The 23,049-nt window shown below is 37.3% G+C and overlaps 1 protein-coding gene across 2 annotated transcripts in view; it reads right to left on the bottom strand.

Annotated features, from left to right (window-relative positions):
- The window catches only part of tnrc6c2 (trinucleotide repeat containing adaptor 6C2), an 82,465-nt gene that overhangs the window by 55,514 nt on the left and 3,902 nt on the right, over positions 1-23,049 (bottom strand). For both annotated transcript variants that reach the window (XM_081380833.1, XM_081380834.1), the window contains exon 2: positions 6,939-7,039. In XM_081380833.1, coding sequence (XP_081236959.1) covers positions 6,939-7,001 — 63 coding nt within the window. In that variant the 5' untranslated portion in view covers positions 7,002-7,039. The remainder of the gene's footprint in view (positions 1-6,938; positions 7,040-23,049) is intronic.

The raw sequence follows: 23,049 nt of genomic DNA, 5'->3' as shown, positions 1-23,049 counted from the left end.
AAATACTTGAAGGCTACATGCAACATTTACATTTAATATGCATATTTGTGGTATCAAAATTGGTATAGAGATATAACACATCAATAATCAAACGTTCTGAGACTTCACCTCTTTGAGTAGAGTGATCTCTAATTCAGTCTTGAGAATTATACCTAGTCCAGAATAACAGAATGACTTAACAAGCACAAACCAAAAAACAAAACTCAACTTCCAGTCTTAAAACCCGCCTCATACTGCCTCATAATCTTGACAAGAGGCCCAGAAGGGGCCTGGAGCGAATCATATTGGCACAAACAGGGGCCTGCTAATCGAGTGGAAACAGACTACAAACAGCCCTCTGTCAGAGAGGAGGCTGAGGGGAAGAGGAGCAAGAGAAGGAACCAAGGCCAGAGTGCTAGTTTACATTCCCTGGTGCCATTCCAGAACTGTTATAAAGACTGTTCTTTTCTTTCTGCCCTTTTAAGTACAGAACACCAACTCCAGAACACTCATGTGAAAGGTTCTGAATGAAGATGCTGAAGTATTTAATGTGAATTTGCTGAATCCCAGAACATCTAACTACTGATTCAGACAGACACTGATTACAGAATCTTGATATGAAAAAAAAAGAGATAAAAAACCCTTAAACCAAAAATGTAATCTGCTGTAACTGATATTAAAATCTGTAGGAATGCACAGTATATCTGTAGTATATCGGTTAACAGATTATCAGGTTTTTTAATCAGAAGTCGGTACTTGATAATTGTGTATTTATCCATGCCACCATCTAACATTAATCTCATGCAAATAATTAACTGTTGTATGTTAAATGTAATTGTAACATGTATGTTGTGTTTTGGTTTAGGGTATGTTTACAAAATACCGTTTTCAACTGAAAACTTTGGTTACACTTTAGATTAGGTTCCAATTACTAGGAACTAACTATTAACAATAAACTCCTAATTACTGCTTATTAATAGTTTGTAAGGTAGTTGTTTAGTTATTGGGTTGGATTAAGGGATGTAGAATATGGTCATGCAGCATAAGACATTAATGTGTGCTTTAGAAGTACTAATAAACAGCCAATATTCTAGAAATATGCATGCTAATAAGAAACTAGTTAATAGTAAGAATTGGACCCTAAACGAAAGCGTTACCACAACTTTTTATGCGTTTTGGCCATTCATTTATACAACAACGCAGTTTTGTGGACCTGCAAATGCAAGCTTTTGAAAACAGGTTTTAAAGTGAAAGGTTTTAAAGTGCAAGGTTTTGAAAATGATGCCTATACTATTTACGTGTAAACTACAAAAACGTGAATTTGTGTAAACAGTGACATCATGCACATGCTTGTTACATGTTTATGCATTTGTATTACGTTTTTGTGGGGTGTTTCTTGACAAAGTGACATCTACTGGCCTGGCATGCATAATACAGCCGTCTTCGCAGATCAGTGTTAACGTGGATCGTTTTGACAACGTTGTTGTCTGTTTTTAGTACATAGTTGTTGAGTAAACAAACCCTAAGTTTTCAATCTCTTCCCTGTTCTGATTTGCCTGAGTTCTGTTCTCTCATTAATCTCCTTGGTTGTTAATTAATCCCGCACCTGTTTCTGTTGTAGTTAATTATCTCTCCCTGTGTATTTAAGCCCTTAGTACCCTCGGTTCTCGATTATGTGTAGTGCTTGTTTTCTCCAGTGTTTCTCGATTTCCTGAGCAGTCTTAGTTTAACCCCCTGGGGTCGGCTATCGCGCCGGCGCGATAGGCTAATTTTTTTCCTTACGAGTGCAAAAAAAGAAAAAAAAAAACATTAATTTTTATCTTATATGCTTGTGTTATACATCAATCGATCCTGTTTAGTGTGTATTTTTTTGTGTATGCTCATAATAAAAACAAAGTGTTGTGCTTTTCGCCAAATAAAGAAAAATAAACATGATGCGAGTTCTGCCTACTCTCCGTCAGTGAAGTCAATTCTGAAACGCGTCCGAAAATGAACTGTAACTCAGCGAATACTCAGTCAAACAGGCATACAGACACACAGGCATGAAGCTTGAATTCTCTTCTTTTAAATGAAGTATTTTTTATAAAAAACAAATATTCTCAGTTCATGTAATCTTTAACCTGTTAACCGTTGCCAGAGCGCGGGCGCACTGAAGCGGTTTTATTTATATATAGTTCAAAGTTACTATCAGATTTAATGTTATACCTTGACAAACTATACATCATTAAAAAGATATAAGACTCAAGTTTCAGAATTTGACCACTATTGTATTCTGAGAAACTTATAGCGACAGTTATTTCTTAATTTGTGTCAGGAGTTATGAAATGAAAAAATGAGTCGATACCTTTGATATGAATTATGCGCGTCAGCCGCTTTCATTCATAAAAAAACTCCCGTGCCGTCGTCATGACAGCGATACACAAAACAACGTCCTTCCGGGCTTTTAGCTCAAAAATGTGCAGATTTGGAGAAATATTGATATATTCTCATAGGTTTACATCAGATTTCTATAGACAGGAATAGTATTTATTGAATTTATACCCAAATGCGTCGATGTAATCATTATGAGCGTTTGCATACTCTGTTAATGTGTTTTCAATTCATACCAATAGCCTGAGGGCGCCCTCGCCGCCCTGTGCACAGTATTAGAACATGAAGAAGTGCCAATCATGTGACAATCCAGGAAGCCTCGAACACACACACAGCTAACAACAGATCGCGCTGTAACATGGAGAAACAGTCGTTTTGAAGACAATAAACATGTTTGCTATGATATTTGAGTTACCTGTGTTTTTCAATCCATGCCAGGTATTTCCATAATAATAGATTATATTTATAATGTAATGCTAATCTATATAGAATCGTTGTGCAGAACAGTATTAGACATTCTTTGACAATAGTATATTTTCTGTCTGATTTTTCATCTGAAGCCAAATTAGATCACAGAAAATTATTTAAAATACTCGATTTGCTTTATAAAGTAAGTTTATAAGCACAAACATGGTTTTAATCTCATAAATTGTCGTGTATTGATGGTGTGCTAAGCTAACATGCTAGCTAGCCCTAGGTGCACCTGCCACCTAGAAGTTATATTTTTATTATTTTTTGAAAGCTTACTGAAATGTTTCTTTATTCAAGAAATGCATTAGATACAGTTTAAAATGTAAGGGTGAACTTTGAGAAAAGAAATTGGTGATTGAAAGTGAAACCATATGAATAGCATGTGAATAGCCAGTCGTTAGTAACTATAATGCGGACAAAAGAAATACATATTTAGAGCCATAACCAGTCTGGAGAGGTGTGAATGTGTTCAGGGGGAGACTGAGACTGAATGGGGCTCGTTTGCACCACAAAACAATAAAGACAATATACTGGATAGATGGTTAGAAGATGGCAATAAACATCAGAAGCATCTTAGCGTCAAATCAAAATAAGGTCACATGACATGGTCTTGAAAAACATTTCACTAAATACAGAGTTTTGGACTTACTATCTTAAGATTTTAAACATAAAATGTTTAGACATGTGGCATTAGCTGTAGTGCATTTCTAGATTGCTCCAGTGCCAACTTCAATTTTATTTTCATGAGGATATTTCATAAAAAATAATTTCTAATAACTTTACAAAACTTTGAAGCTATTTATAACAATTTTTGTCATTATGACAATAATTAATTCTACATTTACAATAAACTGCCAGGTGTCAGCTTTCAAATGAGATCATACTTGTGCTTTTAGTACAAAGGGTTCATGAACTGTATCTGTTTCAGTTTGGGTATGTCATTTCTTGGGATTTTTCAAAAGTGGGGTTGCAGCTTAACAGGTTAAGAAAAGAGCGAGATGTCAGTCGTTCTCATCTCATCTAATTACTTGTAATGTGACTCCGCCCTCGGAGAGCGCGCGCTATTCAAACGCAAATGACTGAGGCAATCCGTGCAAACTGTGAACGCCCCCATATCAGCTCGAGAAAACAAGTTAAATCAGATCATTGTAGCCTACTTGTTTACACCGTCTCGCAGCGCTGTGAGTAATAATAATAATGGAAAATGTACCTCAGAAGTGCGGGTATATCGAGGAGCGAGCTGAGGAATGCTGTAGTAAGTTTTTTTCCTTCTCACGTGAATCGGGTTTCTGTTTATGAATGAATGAACGGCAGAGATGCGCGCTGTTTACCACAGCTCGCAAAAAGACCGTTTAAATTTAAATAGCGTGTGTGAATGAATGATGATGTTTTAGCAAACTGTATTGCTATACTGAGATGAGTAAAAATCGACTGAAATATGTTGAAATAAAGTGTCTAGGTTTTGACATGAATGCAAATATAAATGTAATTTTACAAAATATTATCGATTTTCAAATACTGCTGTATTGAATGAACAGCTTTTAGCAAACTCTATTGCTATACTGAGATGAGGAAAAATATAAAAAATTATCAAAAATAAAGTCATCAAATAATACGTTTTGTATACTTTATTTTTTTAAAAGAAAGATTACACTTGAATTGTTGTTGTAATTGTAATCTTTTTAATAAAAAAATATATATTTATAAGGTAGATGTAAACAAGTAAATATAATTTTTTTCTTTAAATAATTTGTATTGTGTTTTATTAGTGACAAATGTGGGGAGAGGATAAATATTCCAAAACTGAAAATACAGTATGAGAATTAACTGCACAATTACTAGGCATGTTTACCTTGGATATTATACAATTTGCAAGCACAATTTGTAAAAAAAAAAAAAAAAAAAAAATTGCGATGCTTCCAACTGTGAACCAACTTGGTATTGTATATACACTGCTCAAAAATATAAAGGGAACACTTAAACAACACAATGTAACTCCAAGTCAATCACACTTCTGAGAAATCAAACTGTCCACTTAGGAAGCAACACTGATTGACAATCAATTTCACATGCTGTTGTGCAAATGGAATAGACAACAGGTGGAAATTATAGGCAATTAGCAAGACACCCCCAATAAAGGAGTGGTTCTGCGGGTGGTGACCACAGACCACTTCTCAGTTCCTATGCTTCCTGGCTGATGTTTTGGTTACTTTTGAATGCTGGCGGTGCTTTCACTCTAGTGGTAGCATGAGACGGAGTCTACAACCCACACAAGTGGCTCAGGTAGTGCAGCTCATCCAGGATGGCACATCAATGCGAGCTGTGGCTAGAAGGTTTGCTGTGTCTGTCAGCGTAGTGTCCAGAGCATGGAGGCGCTACCAGGAGACAGGCCAGTACATCAGGAGACGTGGAGGAGGCCGTAGGAGGGCAACAACCCAGCAGCAGGACCGCTACCTCCGCCTTTGTGCAAGGAGGAGAAGGAGGAGCCCTCATCGGGCCCTCATACCACCCTCATGGAGTATGTTTCTGACCGTTTGAGCAGACACATGCACATTTGTGGCCTGCTGGAGGTCATTTTGCAGGGCTCTGGCAGTGCTCCTCCTGCTCCTCCTTGCACAAAGGCGGAGGTAGCGGTCCTGCTGCTGGGTTGTTGCCCTCCTACGGCCTCCTCCACGTCTCCTGATGTACTGGCCTGTCTCCTGGTAGCACCTCCATGCTTTCTGGACACTATGCTGACAAACACAGCAAACCTTCTTGCCACAGCTCGCATTGATGTGCCATCCTGGATGAGCTGCACTACCTGAGCCACTTGTGTGGGTTGTAGACTCCGTCTCATGCTACCACTAGAGTGAAAGCACTGCCAGCATTCAAAAGTGACCAAAACATCAGCCAGGAAGCATAGGAACTGAGAAGTGGTCTGTGGTCACCACCTGCAGAACCACTCCTTTATTGGGGGTGTCTTGCTAATTGCCTATAATTTCCACCTGTTGTCTATTCCATTTGCACAACAGCATGTGAAATTGATTGTCAATCAGTGTTGCTTCCTAAGTGGACAGTTTGATTTCACATAAGTGTGATTGACTTGGAGTTGCATTGTGTTGTTTAAGTGTTCCCTTTATTTTTTTGAGCAGTGTATATATATATATATATATATATATATATATATATATATATATATATATATATATATATGTGTGTGTGTATATATGAAGAGTTCAGATGCAAAAGCCTCTAAATGCCATCTGAAATTTTCTTCTAGAATGATCATTTTTATGAAGCTTGTATATTTAAGTTAGCTATAGGTGACACACCTGAATGAATGGCTCATTAAGTATGCAGGGGTATTGTCTCATCAGGTGTGAACTACTAAATATGCATGATCGTTTACACCCCATCCGCATATTGGCTTTCCAAACTAAAAGTGTTTCGCAAAACTTAAATCAGTGTATCGTTTTATGTGAATGATTAGGAAGGATGATTTTCACATCATTTTGAAGAAAAAACACTAGACGACATCCATTAGTCAAAAGTCTTATTGACATATATTTAGTATGTGTTTTGTGGCCTTATTTCAGAAACTTTCATTTTTAGTTTTTTCAATAACCATGCATAAACATTATTCTCTCAAAAATGAAAACATGTACATACATGTGGCTCAAATATTATGGTAGTCCTGTTTGTGCTAAATAGAGTGTATTTTTTTTTTGCCATTGATATGTTTATAAGCAACTGAAAAAAACCACAAATGTCAGGGCATGTCAGAACATCTCAAGGACCCCAAAAACACCCCAGACCCCAGAGGGTTAAGTGTTAATAAAAGATTTCTCTGATATTCCCCTGCGTCGTGCGTTCTCTGCAACCACACGTGACAGTCATATTATTTCATTTGTACATTATGTTTAATATAATATCATTGCTAAATTCACTTGTAGCATTTAAAATGACAGACGGTTTATGTTTAATTCAAGCAAAATAACAGACAACGTTTATGTCAGACATCCATCAGATATTGTCCTTATAAAAAGAATAATCTGCATTTTTGGCTAGACAGTGGCTAGAAAGTTTTTTTCTATACATTTTTTCCTTCTTTTCTTTTAACAGAATTTAAATAAACTGACCGTTTTTTCTGCAGTGTTCTTCTTTGTCTCTACTTCTTGCTTTTTCTTTTTCTTTTCTTCCATCAAATGGTTCTCTCCTTGTGATGTTCAGCTTCTCTCAGCTAGAAGAAACACAGGTGAATGGTTACTAATCAAACTACCACCCAAGCCAAAAGACCATGCAAGAGCTCAAAATGAAAGCAAATTGAAAGCAAAGACACACTTATGGAGTATAGCACCTGCAAGAATAGGACAGTGAAAGAACTATGATTCCCAAATCCAGCTTTTTTACTCATTCATCCAGAGAAAAATCATCTAAATTAGGAAATGTAGGTAGGGCTTATTAATCAAGCCTTTATTTACTGTATCTGAAAGCTGGTGGTAATGGTTTCTGAGACTGAGAACAATCAAAGCAATGATAACATCCAAGGCCAACCTGAGGACACCAGTCTCTATGGTGAGTCTAGTTCAGTTCCATACTACAGTGTTACAAATCCAATACAAAATAACCTCAAACTCTGACTGCATTGATTTGGCAAATTGATTGTGCTAAAGGGGACATACAGGGCATTTTGTCAGTTCCAGTATTTTGACATCACTACTGCACTGTATCATTCATGACTAATGGACAGATGAATCTTATCTTTCCAAATGTAAAACTGCACAATATCACACCCCAAATCTAAACACATTTTCCACCCAACAACACACAAGATCTCATTCCATTGACAATGAAAACATAAAGGTCCCAAGTCAGGTATTAATCCATGAACAGCAAAATAATATACCAAAATAATGGAAAGCTTGTCCTATTGTGTTGCCAGTTTGTAATGGAAAATCTGTCAATCAGTGAGACAGGAAGACTGCAAGTGACAACAGTGAACAACGAGTGAATACGAGAACAACACACTGGCAGAGAGCCATGATGGTATGGCCGGACTAATGCTTAGTTGCTAGTCAGCTGTCCTGATTTACCCTCAGGCCCAAACACCTCCCATTGGCTGGTAATTTCTTCCCTACTTTTGCTGGCCAATCAGAACACAGGCGTTTGAGGGATTGCCATTCACATTACCTCTTGGCAGAGGTCCAGAGTTAGAAGATAGGAAATCGCAGTGGCCCATGTTGAAATTACCCTGGTGCATTTTGTGGAGGGGGACACTGAACGGCTATATAAATATCCCACACCCTTTGTGTGCCGGAATTTTCCAAAGCCGATTCATCCAGCTGTTCATAAAACATAACCATCTGCTCCAGAAATTTGTGCTAATACAGTCCCAGCTAGGAATTATGTAAAGATACTGTGATCTTTATTTCTGATCAATTTATTATTAATGGCAAGAACAATTAATACTCTATTCTTTGGCACAGATAAAAAAAAAAAATCAGATTTTATTTACTCAACCTTACTTTAAATGTAAAAATATATTGTCTGTAATGTGTTTGGACAAATTGAAAATATTCAATAACATATTTGATATTTGTCATTTTAAAGGTTTGCTCTTAAATGGTTTTGATTTTTTTTAACCCATACAGATAAACCATCATTACAAGTTTTTCACTAAATGGATACAAGGACAAATCATAATTATATGCCCATATATAATAGCGGCAAGTATATATTTGTAAACGCTTTGAAAATATCTGGATTGCTGCTTTGATGACTTAATCTTAATTTAACCCACAATTACAGACAAATACAATGAGACATCACTGGTGAACCTAGACTACCTGTGGTCAGGCTATGTGATTTACTGTGACAATTTCTACACAAGCCCTCTCCTCTTTCAACACCTGCACCAAATGGGACTTATCGAGAAGTAAGAGCTGGTGCACCCTCCACCAAACAAAACAGAACTGGTACATGACCATTTTTAGGGATGTCCCGATCCGATCACGTGATCGGAAATCGGGCCTGATCACGTGGTTTCAGACTCTATCGGAATCGGATGTTACCTCCCGATCAGGACTCGGATATATATGTATGTATATATATTCTCATTATTTTTTAACACATCTATAGTTATGCGGTGGCACAGAGTTACGCCGGTTTCACACTGCACGCGTTAGCAGAGCGTAAGCAGCGCAGGAGCAGTGCGTATGGTGAGCAGGACACGCGCGTTTTGCTTTCACACTGGCAGCGTTTGTCACGCGCGACTGAACCGCGGGTTGTGTACAGACAGAGTAGCCTACTCTATAATGGATAAGTTGGCATTGCTTTATTTCGTTTTCAAATACATTTAAGGGAAAAGACTTGTCAAGAAGCTTATTTTATTAATAATTTCATTTATATAACTTTTGGTTGTATGGAAAGCCAAACTGTTCACAATTCGCGTGCTTTTGACCGCCGTATCAATATTAAAACGCCGTCTTCATAACGCCGGTAGGCGTTAAATAAACGCCGTCAGGCGATAAGTTAACGTCACACGCCGCCACGCGTTAAAATAACGCCACTCGCCGATAGATGTTAAATTGACGCCACACGCCACTCAAAGTGCAGATTTATGAGCTCATCTACATGGCCCCTCCTCTACTGAGTTTGAGGACTCTACGGCAAGTCGGAGAGGACAATACCGTTTGGAAGAGTGCGAAAATGGCAAGGAGAGGATTTGTTTTGCGGTGTAAACACACTGTAAATGACTGCACTCGCCTTTTTACTCTGATAATCCAGGGTCTGATGTCTTTCAGTCATCATTTACTCTCTGCCCATTTTGTATTTTTAGCCCAAATCAACTCAGATATACAATGCACTTTGCATAGCACAAGGCTTAATTTAAAGAAGAAAGAAAAACCATAAATAATTTAAACTATGTGACATTATGATAACAGACTAACAGTAAAATGTTCCGGAAAAAATATTACTTTTATAGCACAATAACCTGTTTTTGGAATTAGCAGTTTACGTCTTATAATTAGGGCTGTGACGGTGGCAGTTTTTTACCACCGCGGTAGTAAATGGACCAACTACCGGCGGTGTTGCGGTAGTTGGGGGGTTGTTTTGAAATAAAAACACTAAAAAAAACACACTAAAGCCTGTAAAGCATTGAAGTAAATATCAGTAAATACTGGTAACTTACATAATATAGCCTAATAAAGTTGAATCTTTTAAAAAAAAATAATAATAATAATGTTTGTTTAATATTTCCACACAAAGACGCGTGATATACTGCTCTGCGCTTTGAAAGGGATGTGGGACACACGAGCAGGAAAGAAGAGACCATCGATCTCTTTTCTGATATCTTCATGTTTTCTACTTGTTGTAAAAGGTATGAAGAGCGAATTTTATCTTCCACAAGTGCAAGGCGTTTAGGCTATGTTTGCCTGCTGCCAGAGAAAGCCAAACTAAAATCACCCGCGCATATGAAAGGCGCTTTACAAACTTGACGCGCCTTAACAATTATCTAATAACAAGCACAAACTGTGTTAAAAAGAATTTGACGTACAAGTAAAAATGTAGGCTATCTGTCCTACAGCGTTTTTCTAGGCTACGTTTACCAGAGTAAAGAATACGAAAATAATTAGACCTAATTAAAAGCGAACAAAGGAAGAAACGTTTATAATCCCCTTCGGAAATAGGTGAGACACGAGAGACGATATGGGAAAAGAAACAAGAGATTCCATGCAGGGATGAGTCCCAATTTTTGAATATTCAATTATTTTATTTTATTATAGAATATCTAATGTTGTGCGATTATTCTCTAAAATAAAATCTCCATGTTCTGGTGCTGATGCGGTGACGCTGCCAATAACGCTCATAACAGCTGTCACAAAGAACCGGCAAAAATAATGATTATTAATGTGTCAAATATAGCAAGGAGACATTTGAATTGTTTATTAATAAAGTGGGGGGGTTGAGTCAGTGTCGGGCTGCAAAGATGAAGTTGACGATGCTGACTCATCATCTTCGCAGTGAACGCGCCTAGAGAGAGATGCACACTTCATACGGAATACAAAAGCATAGTCGGTTTATTTTCGTTTTTAATTGTTTTGTTTAAAAGTAGACAATTCAAGCTTTCTATATGCAATAGGCCTAACTAATGGAATATTGTTAAATTCGCTGATAATCGGGTGACCAGATCGCAAACCAGAATTCAAAGCCGACAGTTTAAATTTATGGGCTCACGCCTACAACTCTCTCATTCCTCATGAATTCAAACTTTTCCATGGCTGCGAATCTGCGATATAACATTTAATTGCTAACCTATTTTTCCCTTTTGTAAACAAAGCTTTGTGTGTCATAATATTAATGTAAAACAGCATTCACAAACAAAAAAAATTTTTTGGCAAACCACCGCCGGTAGCCTACTACTCAGCCACCGCGGTGGCGCTTTACAACCACGGTGCGGTTGTCAAGTTTACCGGCACAGCCCTACTTTTAATAATTACACATTCAGAAATGCAGGTTTGTTGTGACTGTGAGTGCAAATCTCAGCATTCAATTTCAGATTTTTATTTGACAGGTTTTCACATCAGAGCTGTAAGTGCAAATTTTAGCATACAAGTTCTCAAATTGAACTTCATTTTCTACTGAGCGCTTTATTATGTCGCTGTGTTCATGAAGTGCTGAAATGTCAATACAGTATCTTTATGACAGGAAAAGACGAGCCAAAAGCGGGAATATGTAGGAAATCAAACTTTATTAACGAAACAGAAGATCAGAGGGAATCATTTCTTTAATTTATTTTTATTACCGGGCCGGTCACGGCTTTCATAGTTTTCATTTAGACTGTGGGGACCTTCGGTTATTTTCATTTTTAATTTAGTTTTATCAATATTTTGATTTTGAATTAGTTTTATTTTTATTTTTCGTGGTAAATTTAGCAATTTCGTTATGTGCTTTTGTCATTAAAAAAAATGCTATTTAGGTTTAATTTAGGCTATATTAAATTATTTAGGCCTAGCCTATACATCATTTAGCTATAGGCTATTTAGTTTTTATTTCTTTCCAGGTCATAATTTTAGAGCTTCAACTTAAACTTATTTCAGTCTATTGCAAGGCAACATTTCTAATTCAACTAGCCTAATATTAGGCCCATTTTATTTAGCCTAATTTCAGCTTTATTTCAGTTAACTTAAATGCTTAATGTTATACGAATTATTTAGTCTAATGCCTCTAATGCCCGGGAGTCACACACTTAGACAGGCCACCCCATAAAAATAAAGTTTGATTTGCTACAAATTCCCAGCTTTTGGGTCTTCTTTTCCTGACGGCGCTGTTCCTGATGATGATTATCATCAGATGATACATTGACATTTCAGCACTTCATGTAGGCAGCGACATTAATAGCCTAGTTCTAAGCCAAATGGCTAACTCCATCCTGCCTATCGCACTCAATGAGTTGATTAACTCATCCCGTGCTGATTTGATTATCTGAACGTGCTCCTCCCAAACTTTATTTAATTTAAATATAATTTAATGAATGAATTTAAGGGATTGCATAAAGGGAAATTAAGGGATATTTATGCACAAATTAGCTGGGCATTTGCGATCCCTAATCGCAGTTAGACATCTGTAATGACATGTGTAATTAGACATGCAGTAAATGATTTGACTCAGACATTTTTTCTGGTCTCTGATAACGGGAGGGGCGAGCCAGACTACATCGTGCCGGATCTTAAGCTAGACCTTTTTATTTTATTTTATTTTATTTATTTATTTATTTGTATTTTTTCTTGAACAAAATTCATTTACATTTACACTTCACACTCAAAGTCATTTACAGTGTGTTTACACCGCAAAACAAATCCTCTCCTAGCCATTTTCGCGCTCTTCCAAACTAGATTGTCCTCTCCGACTTGCCGTAGAGTCCTCAAACTCAGTAGAGGAGGGGCCATATAGATGAGCTCATACATCTGCATTTTGAGTGGCGTGTGGCGTCAATTTAACATCTATCGGCGAGTGGCGTTATTTTAACGCGTGGCGGCGTGTGACGTTAACTTATCGCCTGACGGCGTTTATTTAACGCCTACCGGCGTTTATTTAACGCCTACCGGCGTTATGAAGACGCCGTTTTAATATTGATACGGCGGTCAAAAGCACGCGAATTGTGAACAGTTTGGCTTTCCATAGGAGCAGTGCGTATGGTGAGCAGGACACGCGCGTTTTGCTTTCACACTGGCAGCGTTTGTCACGCGCGACTGAACCGCGGGTTGTGTACAGACAGAGTAGCCTACTCTATAATGGATAAGTTGGCATTGCTTTATTTCGTTTTCAAATACATTTAAGGGAAAAGACTTGTCAAGAAGCTTATTTTATTAATAATTTCATTTATATAACTTTTGGTTCATCTTTGTTTTTATTGTTCTGGCAACAAGTTTGTTTTTGGACATTTGTTTTCTTTTTAAATTGCTGTTAGTCATTTGATCAACTGTTTAAAACACAATAGATATCATTAATGCAGTTTTTGGATAAAACTGCAGTGTATTTTGGCCATGATCAATGCATTGTCACTTTAATTCAGCGTAAGCGGCGCAGCAAAAATAGACTCGGCGCCAAAACGATCGCGGCACTGCTGCTTCTGCTCTGCTCCTGCTACGCGCTGCCGCGCCGCCTCTGCGTGCGGAGTGAATGCTCTAATTTGTTAACATGGGCGCCGAAAAAAATACTGAAACCGGCGAGTGCAGTTCCTAAAAGCACAGGCTGCTCAGTTCACAGGCATTCCCCTGGATGGCAGCCCCAAAGAGAAGATGCGATCATCTGCCTGTTCCTGTATGACATTCAGGACCTATCGCAGAGGGCAAGTATGGGTCGGCGTCGTTGTAGGCCTACATGGTGCAAAATAAGCACCCCATGGAAGTGGCAGGAGTGTGATGTTGGCCAATTAGATAGGAACTGCTTCAGAGAGCACAACATTTGAGTGACTGGATTTTAAAAACACATGGAAAACTGGGGTTAAAAAAAAGACTCCTGAGTGAAAACTGTGCAACCAGGTGTCACCAAAAAAAAAAGACTTGTATAAATGTATTAAAGTTAATTTTTCAAGTTTGAAGTGTAAGATTATTTCATTCATGAGTTTTCTTATTTTTTTCTAAACAAAATCAAGTAGAATTTATTCCCACTTATTCCTGTCTGTTTAGAACTTCAATTTACAAAATCACTACACAATGATGACACCTTGTACTTCAATTAGGCACACTGGGTTATAATATTACAGTAACAACAACCTATTTTCAGGTTCTAAAGGTTGAACTAATAATGCGCAAACAGTTGTAATTGTCACATTTTTATTGAATAAATCACAGTGCAGGATGGACAACATAAACAAAGACTTAAGTTGTATATCCTTCTTCAGCAGCAAAACCTCCACTAAACATTTTCTGTAGCTCCTTATAAAACTTTCGACAAATTTTGACCATCCTTCCCCACAAATCTGTTGCAGTTTATCAATATTTTGGGGCTCTCATGATAGCACAGCCTTCTCTAGGTTATGCCACAGCATCTGAACTGGCTTAAGCTCAGGACCTTTTCAACCACTCTTTATTTGTGCTTTGGGTCATTTGCCACACCCAACATCTCTAAAGCTTGAAATCATGAACTGCTGTCCTGATTTGTCTTGATACACATTTGAATTAATTTTTCCTTCAATGATTATAAAGTGTCCGAGCCCTGATGCAGCAAAGCAGCAAAAAAAAAAAAGGCGCAGTGGCCTTTTTTCTCTAACAAAGCATTGTGCATTTTTGCCAAAGAGTTCAGCTTTTACCTCGTGTTTACCTCAAAAATATATTTTTTTCGACAAGTATTGATACTGAAATATCTTAAACAGTTCCAATTGTCAATACACCAATACCAGCTAAACTTTCTCGCTCGTTCTTCTCTCTCACAGTGAGTTTATATTCCAACCTCCTGTCACTCACTTGTTTCATTCACTCAGGTTGAATTGTGTTGGTGTTACAGGGCCTGAATTTCAGCACTGGATTGTGGATATTGCACATTATTTTACTCATTCCTGTAGGTGAGTGCGCATACACAAAGCTACATGACCAAGCTTAGGTCAAGCAACACTTAAGATGAAGAGTTGCGAGGGATGTGGTTACCGTACAACCCGCCGGCCAGAACAGAACAGAAAAACACACTGAAAGGTGATGTGTTGAGTATGCTGTCCTGGCTCATATCCATACCCATGGAGGCTGTGAGCATTACAATTGTGCTTACAAGGGCTTCTGGCAGGCCGCAGAGGAGTGGAGGGGAAAAACTTAACCTTTGACCTTCCTGCAACCTGCAGCTCCCCTTGCCAGTGCACTACACTGACCAGACCAGGTCATCAAGAGGCCTTCTCAAACTACAACTAAAGAGCAGCTTAGCACTGCTAAGGATATGCGTGACTGGGGGGGTGTGCACTATCTGCTAAATTTAGAAAGCTGGGCTGTCACGTACAACATGACTCCCTGAGTGGCCGATCTATAGGTTATAAAAAGGAATATTTCTCAAAAAAAATAATAATTGAGTAGTGCACCCTTATGTCATTCCAAACATGTACAAGTTTTTTCTTCATCTACGGAAAACATAAGATACATTTTTAAAGAATATTCCAAAAAGTGCATTAGGACTAGATTGGTCAAGCTCCAAAAAGAAAAAAACAAAATTAAAGTGAGCTAAAAGTAGTCCATACAACTTTACTGTATAAGTTGTCAAAAACCACACATTAGTTTTGCATAATAAATCAGGGCTTGAAAATAAGGACGCTCTGGACAGTTGAAGGATATGTCGGGCCAGTGCTGCATCATCACGAAAGTTTATCATTTGATACACACAGATAGCTGCGCCTCAGGAAGCATGCAAATACTGAATTGAGTTCTCTTTCACGTCTTCTTGAACTTTAATGAACAAATTCACACAAAACTATCAAAATACCAGTCTTGAGAGAATTAAAATGCATTTGTAACAGTATACTGGATCCATGCATTTGGTTTTGAAGTGACAGCAGCCTAATATACCTGCTGCTTTCTGTGTTTTTAATGTTAATCAAACAACAAATGACAAAGTAAAAGCTCACTCACTGCTCTTGACTGAAAAACGTTTGTAAATTTAATAAGGGTTGCAGTGTCCTATGCAGTGTTATTTTACATTTGATTAGGCCTACTTTAAAGAGGTCATATGATGCTAGTATTTTCAAAGATCATTATTTTGTGTATTGGTTGTAATAGAGTATGTCAACATACTTTAATGTTCAAAAAATACATATTCTTTTTACATACTGTACATTATTGTAGCTCCTCTACACTAAGTCTCTCTAAAACTCATTAATTTCTACAAAGCCCCTCCTTCCGAAAAGCGTAGTGTGCTCTGATTGGCCAGCTGACCCAGTGCGTTCAGCAATGATTGGCCAAACACCTCAAGCATATTTCCGAAATGTAATGCCCCTTTACCATAATGGCGAGATTCAGCTTCCAAAGCAATTATAAAGAAGGTTATAAAATCTCATCAGTTTAAACATAGTTCAAGCCTGCATTCTGAAAATGCAGATGACCAAGCCGAATTATCGAAACCTGATACTTGTCTGTATTTGCAGTACACAAGCCACGGTTCAGCAACACGTGACAAACACTGCCAGTTTGAAAGCATAATGGGCATGTGCTGCTTCAGCTCTGCTTGAGCAGCCAGTGTGAAACAGAATATGTAGTGCATCTATGTTTAAATTTTTTCACCACACGTTATAAGCGGAGAACAGAGGATATCGTGTTTGAAAACATAAATTCATCTCTGCACTTTTGATCTTAAGAATGACAAATAATATGCATCACTCTACACTCCACAAAACTCTGCATTTGAACAGTCTATAGCAAATACTTTAACAAATAATAAAACATACTTACAGGCTGATTCAGAAGCTCCAGATTGCCCTAGCAAAGTTGGAATTGCCCCATATTTTAGAAATAGCCTTTGTGCACAGCTGGTCTTGTACTCTACCAGGTTCAGGAAACTGTCCTGTGTAAAATGCACTGCACACACGAACATTTGGGTTGTACTCTTCTGGAAAAGTGTTGTAAATAAATCTTAACCACTGATTCCTAATTGCGTGCACTTTCGGAGGATCAAATAAAATGCTTTTGCTTTCGCATAGAAACACACAGCGTCTCGACAGCGAGATGACGACAACAACACTACTACGACAATAACTGAAGCCACGCCTTCTTTCTTTACGTGTGGATTTGGGCGTCATTATGCAAATATTTCCTCCTAGTGATGTAGGTCGGTGAGGGAGAATTCGTTCGAGGCATTTTAGCTAGGTCTGGATCTACCTACTCTTTTAGATACAAACCTTTTATGTGGGAGACTTTGAGCTTTGGGGATCTTATACATTCACAAACAGCTACATAACACACTAAAGAAAATGGAAAACATGAAAACGAATCATATGACCCCTTTAATTTCTGTACCTGAAAACTGCTGCTACTTGGAAAAAAAACTGAAAAGCACTGTTTTTGACAATTATTTTTCTACTCATTTTTTGTTTTGTTTTTTATGTTAACATTTAAATGATGGCTGTCATAAGATGGATTTATTTAAACACACATTCAATAAAATTACATTAAACATGCAATATAGTGCATATTTGGCAAAATCAACATTCTGCTAAACTTCTCGTGCTGTGTTTCACAAATGAACAAAATTGTTTAGAATAACATGATGGTGAGTAAATTATGACAGAAGATACTATTTTGGGTAAACAATTCTCTTACTGCAACCAAATGGAGACCAAACCTAAATCACTGAATACTGTACCTTTAAAGTTGGTAAAGAACCCTTTACCATGTGATGTTAAGAAGTTGGGCAGATAGCAGAATTGAGGTTAAATAAGCCAGGATTGTTGTAAAGAGGAACAAAAGCTCTGTCTAAGCTGTCATATCATCAATGTCAGCTCTTTTCTGATTAAATTTATCAAAGTGAAATCAGATAAGACACTATGACACAGGTCCAGGAGATGGAGTCAGTATCATTGCCAAATGATTCTCCCTTTCATGCTGAAGGTTATACTGACAGCTACCACAGAGGCCACACACAGAAGAACAGACAATTTGCCTCTGACAGCCTGTACAAAGCTCAATAAAGGCAAGTTTTTATAAACAGAGAAAGGAAAACCAAACTATCATTTTTAATAGTAGGCTAAGTCTGAGAGCTTAAGCACTACTGAATCAATTCACAGGACAATACAACTAAAGTCTCCAGAAATCAGATTAAATTCTTGAAACCAAAATCTAGGAAAACAGAAAAGAACTGAAAACAGACAGCATAAGATTTCTGCTCCCTCTTAAACTACAGCTTTCTTGAAGTTTCTTTTCCTCTCAATTTCACATTTAGAGATGCACCAAACAGGGCTCGACAATAAGGATTGCCTGACGGTCTGGGTCAAATGTGAAAAATGCTCAGGGCTGGATTTCTTGAAACCTTCTTAACGCTATGACATTCTTAAATTATACCTTAAGCTGTACCTTAACGTCAATACGTGTTTCCTGAAATGTTCTTAGTAAAGTATACCTTCTGTAAGTCCTACGTTTGTAAGGTTGGTCTGGACCATTTTTAGCTATACCTTATCACTGTTGACAATCTATACGGATATAATTCTGAAGTTTTAATACACCCAGTGTTCAGTTAGGCTAATTAAAGTGTTTTCATGCAAAGAATAAAATTATCATTACACTATTGGTTGTTAGCTTTTTAATTATACTATCCAAAGGTAGGCTACATCAGCTGGCAAACCAGGCAGTAAGGCTCAGGAGTCTATTTAAAGGGAATGATTGTGGTGGGGAGTTTGGTCAAACTATGGCAGCGATACAGCTAATAGTTGTGCTAAAAGACGGTGCTGTCCGCAGAGCCATTTAGTGTATGTGCATTATTTAACCCGGGAAAACTTTAGTCCCCTGGCTACCAGCTGCAATACAAAAAAAATATACAGATTTGCTTGCCACGGCAGCAAATTCAGCAGACAAACTCGACGAAGCTGGTTCTCCTCTTTCTGTCTTTTTTCTCCGCCACAGTAGCTGTTGATTATATGTTTTACGTGTTGAGATTTTATTGAGTAGGTCATCCAATAACAGAAATTAGTAATTTACACCAATAATGTGATGAGGCTGCTGGGCAATCTGGTTGTGGAGTAAATGAAGACACTATGGCAAATATAATTTCTGACAATATAAATTACCTTTTCAAAGGTGAGTGAAGGCATACTGCCAGTTAGTGTAGCGGGTTGAAGCATGATATGTTTGAGCATGAGGTTGCGGGTTCGCGCACTCGTTTCGAAATGATATAAAATATCCAGAGTTGGATTTAGTTTGCAATTTGGATTATTTTTATAAGATCCCATAAGTCCTGATAAATGCAATTTCAAGTATTTCTGAAGTGCTTCTTTTATAAAGAACACAGCTTTCTAACATAATGCAGTGACGCAGCCCCTGCATAGAGTGAATTAATGAATCTCGAGCCATCGATATCAATTCAGCACCAACGCCATGGACAGCACCTGGTAACGTTGCACGTAAGAAGGTATACCTCCTTAAGCAACCTCCTAAGGTATAGTTTGGGGAACACGCCTAGAAAAGGTATACCTTTAGAGTCTTTGTAGAGCACTAAGAGACAATGTTATCGGGAAACCCAGCCCTGGACAGTTGATGGAATTGTTATTTGCCAGAGCTGCGTCATCACAAAAGTTGATAATTTGCACGTGTTTTTAAGTCTTGTCATTTTAAACATTCAAGTGGGTTTTTTTTTACCATTCAGGCTGCGTTTACACTGGCACAAAAAAAAAAAAAAAGTTTTAAAACACAGATCGGAAATTGGAAATCGGAAAAATTTGCATCAGATCCGGGGTTTTTTCACATCCGTTCTGAGCCACTTCCAAATGTGGTTTTTAATCGGATACATATCCGATATCTGGACGTCTGACCTACGTCTAAACACTATAATTGGGTATATCCAATTCCCCTTTCAATTCCACCTACAAAGATAGCTTTTTAATGTTGTATTATAAAGCAAACATGCTTGTATGCACTCACACTATTGAGGTGGAAACATTAATATTGGTAATGTTACATTCAGGGAAACATTCAGGAACATAGAAACTTATTTTCAACATCTGCCCCATGAATTGTAAAAATAAAACCACTTTGCTACATAAAGCAACATTGTAAGCCTATTTGCAGCAATGAGGTGATGATTTAGCTGTTTTTGTAATTTAACTCACAGCTTCACTATTACAGAGATGCTGAACAGACAGGTAACTCTCTCTCACGTTACTTTATTCGAATTAATTCAAGGCAAGGCAAGGCAAGTTTATTTATATAGCACATTTCATACACAATGGTAATTCAAAGTGCTTTACAGAGAAGAAATTAAAATATTCAAAAGAAATAAGAATAATTAAAACAGTCTAGAATAAAAAATAAAATAAAATACAGTACAAATAGTCAGACGAATGGCACAGTGCTCATTGAGTAAATGCACAGCTAAACAGATGTGTTTTGAGCCTGGATTTGAATGCGACTACTGTAGGAGCACATCTGATCTCTTCTGGAAGGTGTTTCCAGCTGCGGCTGGCATAATAGCTAAAAGCGGACTCGCCATGGTGAACCCTTGGTATTTCTAGCAGATGTGATCCTAATGATCTGAGTGATCTGTTGGGTTTATATTCAGTGGGCATATCTGCAATGTATTGAGGTCCGTCCTAGGCCATTCAATGATTTATATACCAGTAATAATGCTTTAAAATCAATAAATGTAAATGTAAATGTAACTGGGAGCCAGTGTAAAGACCTGAAGACTGGTGTGATATGTTCATATTTACTGGTTCTGCTCAGAATCCTGGCAGCAGCGTCTTATGGTCTTTTTTGGAAGGCCAGTGAGGAGTCCATTACAATAATCCACCCAGCTGGTGATGAAAGCATGCACAAGTTTCTCTTGACTGGAAATTGTCTTGACATTTATTTGACTGGACAATTTAAATAAATGTAATCTTACCATGCTACTTTATTTCACTGTTTATTTCGTCTGATTCTGCAAATCCATTAAAATAATTTACAACAATTTAATTTTTTTACATCGCAACATGTTGTTTATTATGATGCAATAAACCTTAATTTTAACAATGAAAATTAATATACAGACAGTGATGCATTTGCAACAAAAATAATGTGCATAGTTCTGATCTACTGTCTCATAATAGCCTATAACTTATTCTCAATTCTAATAGTTAGTGTCTACTAATACTGAAGGCTATATGCTTAATATGTGCTCTGTTTGACATCATGTCTCTATCACCTAATCCATGCCCTGAAAAATATCGAAGACCCCTGGTATATTGCATTAGGTCTTAAAGTGACAGCAGCCTAGCCTTCTGCCATCTGTGACATTGTAAAAACAAACATAAGCCAAATAAAAAAATCATTCACTGCTCATGACTGAGCAACTTTTGTAGCTTTAACAAGGATTCATCTATATTTAATTTATGCAGTGATTATGACACAGACTCTCTGTTATTTTATCAGTGAAGATTCACTTGTTTTCAATAATGTTTGATCTTTATATTAGTGAGGCTAGTAGGTTTGCTGTGATATTGAAATTGGAATCAAGAAAGAATTGTGAAATTTCACCCATATCTTAAAATTTATTTTATTATTACTTATTTAAATTTTTTGGGTGGGGCAGTGGGCAAGTAAAAAATTTAACCACTATAGAAAAAATCCTTAGTGCTGGGCACTGAACAAAATTTCAGCTACCGAAAATGGTTTTGGATGGCTGAAATCAGTGACCAAAAGACATTAAATTAGCTCTTCTTCGATGGAACGTTTTAACTGTGTTCAGCGTCTAGTTTGTGCACACAGCGTGGAAAAGCATTACAACTTATGCATAAAGCATTACAACATGATCCCATCTCATGTAATCGCTCAATTAGTGTTTCAACCAGTGAAAGACGTAAATAAACCAGCTTGTAGGCTATATGTCACTTAACATTACATTTACCTCAAGAAAGCTAGCCTATTCAATGTCCATAAACTCATTAGATAGCTGAAAAAAAGAGATGAACATTTTGTTAAATATAGGCTGTGCACTGTATTACATATTCATTATATTTTTACTTAACCTGCTAGTGATGTCTTTATTATTTAGTATACATTTGAATAAATCTGTCATGAAAACAAGCTATTACAGCTTATTGTCATTTAAATTTAAATTATTGTCAACAAATTGGAGTAGAAACAATTCTGTTATTAAAAAGTTTAAATAAAACTGCTTTAAGTGCAATTTAAATGTTAAATTTGCAATCAGATTTTTTTTTTTTTTTTCATTTGACTGTTGATTATTAAATAAGTTTGAATATTTAATTGATTATTAATTGATTATTTATTTTCAGTTTCGTTTTTTGGCCGAGTGCATCCTGAATTTTCGTATTCGGCCCAGAATTTTAAAGGCAAACTCTGCGGTTTCAGTTTTTCTCAAACAGCGACCCCCAGAGTCGCTGTGGAGTACTTGTATTTAATGTTACTGTCATAAATACCACTCGCGCAGAGCCGTCTCTGCACTCTTCCGACCACGCTTTCTTCGTTTTCTTCGTCGGCTCTGCCATGCTTCACTTCTGAAATGCGTGCTAGTGTCTTCCAGTGAGGCTGCTTCATATGTTGTTGATGTATGTGACGTCGTACCGTAAAGCAAGTCGTGATTCTCGCGAGATTTGTCGGGGCACCACCTCTCAAACCTGCACTGCTGGGGGGCTGCTTTGCTATCGGGATTATTCGCCCTACAACGAAATCGTTTACCATCAAAATAATTTCGAAGCTTTTAGATTAAGGTACAAATCTTGCATAGTGTGCCTTTAAAATTTATGATGGTGCTTTCAGAGGAACACTCTCATTGCTGTTCCTCACAACAGCACATTTCCATTATTTACAACACATTTAGGGCTCAATAATAGGGATGGCTTGATGGCAGTTGACAAAACTGCCACTTGCCCTAATGGGGCAATGCTGTGTTACCGCTGACATTCGTTAATCAAATACATGCCTTTTAATCCTTGCAAACTTATTTATAGTATTTGGCTGCATGGTGAAGTTACAGCCAGCTAACACACTCTAAGAATTGTATTATTCTAAAAATAATCTGTGATAATGTTGGAAACATCAGTTAGAATAGGTTGAAAACAAACCA

This window comes from Scardinius erythrophthalmus (assembly GCF_964197995.2).
Source record: "Scardinius erythrophthalmus genome assembly, chromosome: 12".
Lineage (NCBI taxonomy): Eukaryota > Metazoa > Chordata > Actinopteri > Cypriniformes > Leuciscidae > Scardinius > Scardinius erythrophthalmus.
This window is presented reverse-complemented; position numbering and strand designations above follow the sequence as displayed.